At 44.8% G+C, this 11,270-nt stretch overlaps 2 protein-coding genes across 2 annotated transcripts; one reads left to right on the forward strand and one right to left on the reverse strand.

The window, feature by feature from the left end:
* Nucleotides 1-1,800: 1,800 nt before the first annotated feature.
* On the forward strand, nucleotides 1,801-5,273 carry LOC119887578 (glucocorticoid modulatory element-binding protein 2-like; the record flags this gene model as incomplete). The annotated part of the gene is made up of 3 exons (XM_038698312.1): nucleotides 1,801-1,819; nucleotides 4,207-4,329; nucleotides 4,419-5,273. Coding segments are annotated over 3 exons (714 nt in total), but the record flags the coding sequence as incomplete, so codon positions are not given.
* A 1,883-nt stretch (nucleotides 5,274-7,156) lies between these two features.
* On the reverse strand, nucleotides 7,157-9,139 carry LOC119887577 (proenkephalin-B-like). The gene is made up of 3 exons (XM_038698311.1): nucleotides 8,902-9,139; nucleotides 8,458-8,594; nucleotides 7,157-7,901 (listed from the first exon to the last, which is right to left on the reverse strand). Exons 2-3 carry the CDS (start codon nucleotides 8,578-8,580, stop codon nucleotides 7,353-7,355), a joined length of 672 nt encoding a protein of 223 aa, XP_038554239.1. The 5' UTR covers nucleotides 8,581-8,594; nucleotides 8,902-9,139; the 3' UTR covers nucleotides 7,157-7,352.
* Between the last annotated feature and the right edge of the window lie 2,131 nt (nucleotides 9,140-11,270).

The following is an 11,270-nucleotide window of genomic DNA, read 5'->3' on the forward strand; positions in this document are numbered from 1 at the left end:
TGTAGGTTAGAAATTATACTGTAGATTGCTACAAATATTTATATTTGCTTAGTGTTTGGGCCCCTATGTACAAGGTGTCCCTTTTCACAAATCTGCATTTTTTTCTAATGATTTTACTTGTATTTTAATGTTTTGGTGAAAAAACTAAACTGGACTGAACTAATCTGAGCTTGGCATCCTGCGGCAATAAAGAATAAAGTAACACTAAAACTAATAAAAACTAAACTTAAACTAAGCATTTTCAAAAAATAAAAACTAAACTAAATTAGCAAACCCACGTTAAAAACTAAAACAAACAAAAAGTAAGTAAATAAATAAAAAATAGAAACTAATGAAAAAGCCAAACTATAATAACCTTGATTGAGAGTCAGATGTGCCTTGTGAAGTTTTTTAAAGACTGCCTCCAGGTCACACAGATGCTCCTCCGGAGTCCTGGAGAAGAAAATAATGTTATCTGCACTAACCAGCTCAGGCTGTGTGTTCAAAAGGGAAAAGGGGCATCACCTGTTTCCTCAGGTGGGGCTTCAGGACAATTTGGATTACGCACATGAAATCTAAGCCCAGCAGCAAAGGCACGCAAAGTTGATCATCACTGAGTACATGTATGCTGACGATGACATGGGCTTCGTGAAGGGAGAGGAGCAAGGTGGTCGTCCCTATAGCTTTTCTCTCTTGCCCATTTGCAATGATAAACTTTGGAATTTCACTCGCACTCAGTGTCTCGCCTTACCTTCTTTGCGTTGTTCTACAGGGTTTTACTCATTAGGGAGTAAGTGCACCCTGAATCAAGGACAGCATCTTCACTGCAGCCTCGGATGGCTATTGGCACCACCAGGAGATTTGGAACACCAAGAACGGTGGCCACATCCGCACTATGCCCCCGGCCTTGACCATGCTCAGGTTTTTTGCTGGGTCTTTTGGAAGAGCGGTCTGAAGAGTGTGACTGCTGTACACGAGACCAATAATCCTTAGAGTTACTCCAATCCTTCTCAATAAGCAACCCCACCTTGACCATCTGGTCCACAGTAGACACGATGCCCTGCAGCCCACTGGCCAACCTTGGGTTACATGCACGATCTGGTCTTCTGGCACATCTGGTCTCCACTACAGGCAGAGTGCTCGATGATCGTAGGCCAAATTAGTTAGTTAGTTATCTTGCCGTGGGAAGCTAACCACCAGCTTCGTGCAGGACCTTTTAGAACAGCATTGAGTGTGCCTATGAGGTCAGGGTGAGAAGGTTTTCACACTGCTCAATGAAATCAGTGAGATCAGTAGAACCCCTCTGCAGGTGTTGAGAAACTAGCTGGCCTCCAAGAGGAACAACTGTTGTTGCAAGTCTTTTCCAGTTCATTACCCCACTGCTCATCACTTCGCTTTAAGCAGGCCACCACAACCTGGTCAAATGTCTGCATCTTAGTGTCAATATACTCTTTAGCCTCCTTAGCCATTGTCTCAATAGCTGCTCTGAGACCCTCCTCCCGATTGAGTGTGCTGTCAATTGTGTCTTTGAGCCGATTTTCCAAAGTCTCCACCTTCAACTGAAGTTCCTTTATCTGTTCCACCATCGATACTGCCTCAGCATCCTCATCATCATCCCACGGTGGTTGTCGTTCTTCTTCAGGTGGATCTAGATACAAAAAGTCAACATGGAGGTTATTTCTGTGATGCCGCTTTGGTTGTGTCTAGTGGTGAGGTGACTGTGTGGGTCTGTTTCCTCAGGAAAGCTGGCATTTGGTTCCTAGTCTGAGAGAGGAGGCATTTTCTTCATGCGCATCACTTCCCACCATGGTCCCCTGCTGATTTGTGGCAGCCATTGTTGGTATGAACAGCAAAGCAAACAAGGGAGTGCATGTATGTAATGTAGCTTAGGGTGTGTACGGCTATAAAGGCAATGCATTAATGTACATGAGTGAATGTACATGTACTGTTGACTGTATGTAGGTCCATTGACTGTAACCTTAGTAACCTACTACATTTCTGACCCTGCCGACACATTTCATTCAACAGAAAAAAAGTAGTATCCTCAAAACCTCCTTTTTTACAGTACAAAAGGTGTCTATGAAGATTCTCAGTCATCCAGGTCATAGTTATCCAACGAAGGTTAAAGTCAAGGGCAACTGGACTTGGTTGAAGATACTGGAAGACATTTCGTCCCTCATCCAAAGGACTTCTTCAGTTCTGACTGACTGGCAGGGAAACTCAGCTATTTAACCTCAGTGGGGTCGTTTGCCAGGGTCATCGTCATCGTCATACCCAGGAAACTCAACAAACGTAACCTATTGGCCTCAGGTGAAGATACCAACGATGGTCGTTCAGTCTTGGCCACGGGTAGTCTTAACGACTGTAATGACTGTCGTCACAGCAACAAGGAACACTAACGAACCAGCGGTATCGATGACCCAGGATAACGACCCCACTGAGGTTAAATAGCTGAGTTTCCCTGCCAATCAGTCAGAACTGAAGAAGTCCTTTGGATGAGGGACGAAACGTCTTCCAGTATCTTCAACCAAGTCCAGTTGCCTTGACTTTAACCTTCGTTGGAGTACAAAAGGTGTTTGTGGTGAAAACCAAGGCTGTGTCAACTACTTAACATTATTTTACAGCAGGACAAGCAGGTGTACAACAACACCAAAATTAATTAATCCAGATCTCCGTACAGTCAACCTCTGTAATCACCTCAGCAGGTATCAGATCCGCCTGTTACCTTGGATTTTGCGTAATGTACTTTCCCGTTGCTGTTTTGGTGTAAGGTGAATTGTTACAGAAGGTTTATACATTTTATAGCGCAGATACACAACACACTGGAGACGCTTCCCGCTCAGATCGCTCTCATTGGCTGCTGCAGGGTTCTGATCGGAGGCTCCCTGATTTCAAATTGTAAATATCAAACGAGTTTGAAATCGGGGAACCTCTGATCCAGTCTGCGACCTTCAGGTTGTGTCTGTAAACCCCTCTCACTACAGGATCATTTGGCTCGATAATCTGTTCTGACCAGCCTCTGCTCAAGATTGTTGGGAGGACGAATTGGACCTCGAAAAGTGTCAGATGGATGTGATTTGAGACATCGCTTGAGCACCCTCCATACAGCTCCCTCTGAGACACTAAAGGCTTTATGTTGTTTTAAAACATGTACAGTAGAACTGGAAACACCTGGATACCAGGGCTCTACGCTTTTTCCCAAGGAGCACATGTGCCCCTAAATCAAAATATTTAGGAGCACAGAGAAAAATGTTCAAGTAACATAGTTTAACAAACTATTTATTATATAAATATTTATATTACGTGTGTGCTCCTTCTTCTTGTGAAGGCGCACAGCCATGTGTGAAACCATTGGAGGACTATGGATTTGAAGACCCGTGTATCTGGACACTTGGCATTGGCCTTAATATTTTTTCGAAAGCTTTTTAAAATATTGAAACAGATGTTTTGAAAATTTTTGAAATTTAAAACACTCACACTCAAAAATCACTCATCACAAAAGACCTTACTGTGATTGGTGCTTGTGTAGTTTTTGAACCATGGATGGATTCAAGATATACCAGCAGCACCCACACAACCCACACCATACCTAATGTAAACAAGACTTCTGAACGGTATTACAGTAACTTTAGTAAAACAGAATAAGGGGAACGTGTTGCTCTAGGGGCTAGAAGGAACACACACTGGCATCCCGTGCAGTGGAAATCTGCATTTGCCCACTGCAACTTTCCACTTTCACTAATTTAATCTAATAGTATACTGTTAATATGTTAATATATTAATTATATAATTGTTCTATATGCATTGTCATTTTATATAGGCCTAAAAGTAGGCTATACTATATAGCCCACCACAAATATAATATTAATTCCAGTTGGACCAAACAGCAGTTTCATGTTTCTGAGTAGTTTAAATCCTTGTGCAAGAAAAATGGCCTACATTGGTCTCTTAATTTGTTTATGCTACTATTTCATCAATAATCAGAACCATTCATGTAGCTGGAGTTCAACATTTGAAAGTTTACTGTAGCACGTCAAGCCTTTTTTATGTCCTGACCCATCCAGGCTGTGATTGGTCAGTTGACGAAAAGTGACTTTAACAATCACATCGATTTTATGAAAAGATTATAGTAGGTTTTCGTTCGTTAAAACATATGGAAACGCACTTGACTGTATGAAATTTGAGACATGTCTGCTTTCCAGTGAACATTGCAGTTTCGCTTTTCAGATGCTGTTTTGCTGAACAACACAGTGCAGAACTTTGGGATGTTGGACCTGGTGAAGAAGGTTCTGGCGAGCCATAAGAGCCAGATGGACCGTTACAGAGAGCAGTACACGCGGAGCCTGGCCTGTCAGTAGGACGCTCTTCTATAGTCCTGTTGTTAGAACCTGTATCTGTAAGTGTTCTGTCTGTTGCTGACGCCTCGTCTCCTCCTGCAGCTCTGGAGCAGCAGTGTGACGAGCACAGGAAGCGAGCCAAGGAGCTGAAGAGCAAATCCCAGCACCTGAACAACGTCCTAATGACCCTTACCCCGGTCCCTGCACCCCCTGCACCCAAGCGTCCCCGGCTGACCCGTGCCGTCTCCGGTCCGGCCTCGGTCAACGCCACTCCAGCCCAGATCACTCTGCCTCTGAACCAGCTGACCAGCCTGCCGCTGGGCAAGGTGCTGACTGTCGCGGGGGGCCCAGCTGGCACCAACCTGGGGGGCTACACACTCCTGACCTCCTCGCTCTCTGGGTCGGAGTTGACGGGCGACGCCTCTAACCTGACTGTTCTATCCGCGGCAGCAGGTCAGGAGGGCACCGGCTCCTTCGTGAAGGTGGTCGGCCCTCAGTTCCAGCTGGTGACGCTGCCGGCCCCGCTGCAGAGCTTGGCCACCGCAGTGCAACAGCAGGTCAGCAGCATCAGTGTGGTGGACGCCACGGCAACCGATTCACAAGAGGACGACCAGGCGGACGGCGATGACGAAGGCCAGCCAGAGCAGGTCAAAGAGGAAGAGGGGGAGCAGTGAGGCAGCTGCTCCTGAACGGCCTTCACCTCATCATCCTGGACTCTGGACTGAGTGATGGCTCGTCCACTTTCTGACTTCAGACCGCGGCGTGTTCAACGCTTGAGCCTCCCTGTTACACGTCCTTCAATGCAGTTTGTCAGAGTGGCGTCTGATGTCCGCTGTAAATATGGATTTGTAAATAATATATTTGATACAGCTGTTTGTGTAGGGATGTGATCCATTTAAGCTGGAGACAGCAGCGTCGTTCAGTTTGGTAATAAATGTTCAGTTTTCCAGAACAGTGTCTTTACGTCCTGTTCAATATTAATATCATCCTGTCTTATCAGTGTGAAGTGGATGCAGAGGAACTGGGACTTTTTTACCTTTTCCCTTGTCTCTTTTCATCCCTCTAAAGGAGGAGAAAAAGAGAAAGCAGCTCGCCATCTTCAAGTCTTGATGACTTACCAGATTCTAAATTCATTAAGACAATAAAAGGTTACCAATGTTTTGCTACCTCCAAACATTAACTTGGCATTTTCCCCTGAGAAGAGTGATATTGATCATCAAGCTTTTATTTATATAATTTATATTTCCCAGGAAGTTATCAGATGAATAAAGAGGGCAGTTTTACACTCTGCGTTGCATCTAGACTTAGATGTTAGGAGGTAATGTGATCGACAGTTTATACCATATGACTGCAGTTTCATGGGGTAGGTGTGTTGGGAGCCCTCCCAGCATGCACTGGGGCAACAGATTGTTGCTCCACCATTTTTTCACCCGTCACTGCAGCTGTCTGACTTTCAGTGATTATCAGAAATCAATCAGATACAGGCTTAATCACATAAACTCTTTTCATCAAAGTGAGTTCTGCAGTTTTAGTTTTTAAATTAGAGCTCTGTCCCTGCTGGTCTTTAACAGTCAGAATCTTTGAGTTTAGTTATATGGTTCAGTTTATTAAACCACGTTTTTAGTGTAGAGGCTTTTATTTTGTTGAATATTTCATCAGGTATAAGTGCAGGTACCTCTTCTTAATTAAAGTTACACAGACAGATCATCATGTTTCTCAGTAAGCTGCATGTTTCCATCTCAGAATGATCAATTCTTTGTGGTTCAGTCTAAATGTCTCTGCTGTCAATGCCCCTCTGCAGGTTTGGGTTTAAGGACATGTTGCTATGATGACAGTTCCAGATTACTTTTTAACCAGCTTCTAAGAACCAGAGGATCCAGAGATCAACTCCATAATGTGGATTCCTCAGTTACCTTCCCCTGCTGCCTCAGCTGATCAAACAGAAGATGATTTATGGATCTGCACCATGTGACCAAAACACCAGCTAAACCAGGATGTGCCGGACAGTCATGCAGGAGACGCACTGATCATTTCAGCTTTAATGTAGCTTCTTAATCAGAATACCAAAAGCTGCCAACAGAACACAGTTGTCTGTTTAATGAACATTTTTTGACCCAGTAGGAGAAACGTGCTTGGCCACAAGATGGCGCAACAGTCTCCCTGTTCAGGGGCTCCCTGCTGCTCCGACCTGGTCTGGCTTTTTGGTTCTCCTGCTCCCAGATGTGCGGATCTGTCGTCAGGCTGCCCGTTGGAGTGTTTGCATAATCATTTGATTGATCAGGCTGATGAACACCGACTGTGAAGGTCTTTGATAGACTGTCTGACAGAAATGATCAGTGATCAGTGTGAATTCTGGTTTTGCTTTACAGATAGATCAAACTTTAGGCACAACACCGTATGGTTGGTGGTTTGACAGTGAAGGTCAGGTAATGGGCAGGCTGTACATTTGCCAGTTTGAGATTAATTTCAAAGATCAATAAGCTCAGGGTAAATTTGGCACAAACGCCCCCCACCCTACTGCTTTTCAGTATTTTGTTTCACCGTCATAGTTCCCCAAACAAGCCAACCTTAATCATAGGATAGGCCAACAATTAGGATGTGAACCACATTTAGAGTAGAAATTTAAAATGTATTTAAAGTGCCGCTCAGTGTTTTTAACGTATGCCGATTTTTTTCTATCTTTTACAGACACTCGTCACGTCCAGGTCTGTCAATAAGAAAATCGCCTTTTTTCTAAATGGAGTTTGGCACGGTGCAACGGAACGCACTGAGGCTGAATTCAGTCGCACAACTTCTTCTGAACTTGTTGGACAACAAAAAAAACGTGTTTTTATTCATAGTTTTATGAAACAAGCATCCTTTATTGAATGAAAGACGACGATGCCAAGAACACAGAGATGAGAGCAGTTATACAGAAGGCAACCGAGCAGGCTGGAAGCAAGGCAGGCAGGTATATGATGCTTGCTGGATAAATGGGGGTTATTTCACGTGAACCTGCACAAGTTCGTAGTAGTTTTTTCTCTCAGCAGATTTCCTCTATAGGCTCCAGTCGTCATAGGAGTAATACGGCTCCTCCGCTGAGCGCACTGACACTTTGAACTGGCGGCGCAGAAAGCCTCCGTACCGCTTGTCCCACTTCAGGTTGTTCAACTTTGGTCGGATTCTCCTCATGAAGCCTCCGTAGCGCTTCTGCAGCTCCTCGGGCTCCTCGCTCTCCTGCTCCACAGAGCTACTCCTCTTTGACTTGGGGCCGAATTTGCGTAAAAAGCCGCCGTAACGTTTAACCAAACTGTGGAGCATCTGATCCGCATCGCCTGCATCGTCTGCAACACCCCTTTCCTCCAGGCTCTTCCACAAGTCCTCGTATTTCTTTGGCATCCCTCCGGCCTTCAGAATGAAATTGTCGCGCCATGGAGAGGCGAAGATCTTGTTCTTGTCGATCCTCTTGATGAAGCCGCCATAGCGCTTGACCAGGTCGGCCTGCTGGCTCTCCTCCTCCGCTGCAGCCTCCTCCTGGCTGAAGTCCGCCAGCCCCGGAGCCCGTCCGCAGCTCTCCAGCTGCCCCTCACACTCCGGACCGCACCCCTGCAGGAGACGCACAGAAAGGCGTGAAACACCCGACATGCCTGCGCACACGCGTCAACACAGTGAGGCGCTACTAGAAGGCAGCCTCACACCTTTATTGTTTGTTGAGTACATTTTTAAGGGTTTAATGGTCCGTTTGAGCAAACAATCTGAACCCCAAGTTTCTCGTTAGATTTACAGAGTAGCTGTGAAGAGCTATCTTTCTAATCTTTACACAGTCCAAAGCTTTACTGCTTCTAAAGAAAGATTCACACCCAAGATGCCATGACTTTACGCCCCACAGATTCTGGGTGTTTACTCATTCAGTCGGACACATTTGGTGTCTTTAACAACTGGATTTAGGAAACAAAGGATAAAAATTAAATAAAAGTTCTGTTGGACAAATAAAATAATACTTTTTGAAGTTTCATGATTTCAGATGTCAATTCCAATGAGTGTAATTTTAACTTTTAAAAAATGCAATAAAAGCCCGATAAATCCTTCAACCAGCAAGAGTTCGTTTCCACTTGTCTCGGAAAACGTAAAGTCAGTCAGGTGAGGCTGTCTCTGGTCTTACCAGGTTGTTAAAGACGGCTTCGGAGCTGAGCATCTGCTGCACGCATTGCTGACACTGTGAAGAGCAATCTGCGTGGATGGAGGGCGGCAAGCTCAGCATCAGCACCAGGACATACCACTCCATTCTTCACCAGATCCCTGCCACACACACAAAGAAAACACACGCAGTGTCGGTGAGTCTGGATGAGATCAGACCCGCTTTCTTTGAGGACTCACAGACCCCAGACATTTATGGCATAACTTCACCTGCACTGATGAAAAGACTTGTTTCTTGGACACATCCTTAATTTAGTCAGTTTTAATAATAACTCATTAAACACCCCATGTTTCTGATCAATGGAGATCGCGCGCGGTGCGTAATCGCGCACTGGCGCCTTTGTTATTTAACACCAAGCAGAGAAAGAAGTTCAGACAGACAGTCACGTAGAAAGTGTTGAGTCAGTACCTCAGGAGTTGGACAGATACTTCCAGCCGTGTTAAGACTCGCAGAGGTGCATCTACCATCAAATGGAAACTCGCTGTCCGCCTTCCAACACTCGTGTTTCTGTCTTTTATCGCCGGAGACTCGGCTGTGTCACCGCAGCGCATCACAGCGGCTTCAGCTGAGGGACCAATGGGAGGGAGACAGACTGCGTAAATAATCTCACCGCCTCCCGGCTCCAGGAGTTTTTAACAACGCCCACACAGAGAAGGTAGCAGCAGCGCACTTCATCCCATCATCATCATCATCAGTCCGCCTCTGGGGAGACTGGATCAGACCCCAGGCTGTAAATCACACAGACACCAATGAACTAAGCGTTTATTCTCTGAAATACAGAGAGAACAAGACCTGTACTGAAATCTGAACACTGATATGAAAATACGTGATGTTTTATGCGTACACCTGGTAGGGGTGGGTATTTTAATTAAAATGCTCCTGCAGTAAAAAATATTTAAATTTATTTATATTTATTTAATTATATTAAATTATTATAAAAACAATTAAGTCCTTATATTAACATTTATGTTCACTGTATTATTGTATTTCATTGTATTGTTAAAGGGGCATTATGGAGTTTCCGGTGATTGAGATTGCAACCAGGCGTGCATAAGCACTTTCACACAGAAATACCACAATACAGGCAGGAACACCGGCCTTTCTCCAACAGGTTCAGGCCATAGGTTCAGGCTCTGTTACTTCAACGTTCCCGCCTCAGAGGCAGATCAACACCAGTACCTTTCATTCAGCGCAGCGAGCCGCATATCGGCACAATCCTCCTGAAAAAAGGCAGAGTGACAGCGGCTATAGACAGACAGGGAGAACAGACAGAGCTGGAAACTCAGGTAAACTCCCACTGCAACGTTACAGTAATAGTATTATCAGCTGCAGGCTGAACTAACGGTACATTTACTGCATTTAGCCGACGTGCTACATCGTTAGCTCGCCTTCTTTACTATCTGTCAGAGGTGGGACCAAGTCATCGTTTTACGATGTCCGAGTCAAGTCTCAAATCGAGTCCCAAGTCCAGACCGATCATGACTGGCTTGTCCGAGTCAAGTCTCAAGCCAAGGACCAACAAGTCCAAGTCAAGTCCAAGTCTTAAACTTTGAGTTTCGAGTCCTAAACTAGTCATAATGCGCTCTTCACCAAATGTAAAACCATTTCAAAAGTTAAAAATAAAAATGCATTGAATGAAGCATTAGCCTGTACAGAAAGAAGGCAGAGGTGCAGTTTCACACAACAAATGTTCTATAATTTCATGAATTAAATAAAATGTTCATGTAGGGCTGCTGATTATTTTGGTCAATATTAAGATCACAATTATTTAACAGGATTAGACCTACTCCTTAGGAAACATTAAACTATTGAACTTCTAAAATGTAAAACTTTTTTTTAAAAACTATTTTATATGCATTACTCCAAAATCTCATATAGCCCATGAAATAAGAAACGATAATCCAACATTATTAATTTTAAGCAGTGTCTAGTGTGCAAGAGGACGACAGCTGCACAGTTACCCCCAAGTTGACAGCTGTGGGTGAGGGATGGGTCACTGAGGGGGCTCTGTGTGTGTGTGTGTGTGTGTGTGTGTGTGTGTGTGTGTGTGTGTGTGTGTGTGTGTGTGTGTGTGTGTGTGTGTGTGTACACGGAGGGGAGCAGAGCAGGTGACAGGTGAACTATTGGACTTGACGAAGTTACGTTACAGAACGCTGAAATAAAACCATGGTGTTTTGTCGGGAGATGCAGTGACAGAAACCAGCGGTGAGAAAACTATAAATCACTATGATGTTAGAAGCTGCAGACACCGTGGATATTTTACAAGCACCGATCAGGTAAAGCAACACTGAACAACCGTTGTGAAGTTAGTTTTAAGTTGGATATTCGACAGACATTCACCCAGGATCCGGTGACTGCTTCTTACTCAGTTCACCCAGTGTCGGCAGTATAAATGTGGTTAGCTCCCCTCCGACAGCTCGCTTTTAACCACCGGGGACCCCCGCTTAGGGACCATCAATAAATTACAATTGTTATTAAAGCTGCAAGCAGCATTGGGCGGGCCCTCGCACTTGTAGCGCGTCCGCGCGTGAACCGGCCGAGTTGCATATTCTGGAGCTCAGCCGGTGCGGCTGTGAATTTGTTACGCGGTTCCGACGCCGCATGAAGGTGCTATATGTCACTTCCTGTGTCCCCTATGTGGAGCTACATAGCACTTGCCGCTATGAATATAAATCGGTATTGGCGTGTAGATGTCTGCGGGGTGGGAGAGTTATTAAGCACGTAAAGTTTGTTTCAGATGTGAGCATGTACACTGAACAATAATGTACCCAAACAAT

The sequence above is a fragment of the Micropterus salmoides genome, unplaced genomic scaffold (genome assembly GCF_014851395.1).
Source record: "Micropterus salmoides isolate LMB-PRFRI ecotype aquatic unplaced genomic scaffold, ASM1485139v1 Ms_hic_scaffold_4222, whole genome shotgun sequence".
NCBI classification, from domain to species: Eukaryota; Metazoa; Chordata; class Actinopteri; order Centrarchiformes; family Centrarchidae; genus Micropterus; species Micropterus salmoides.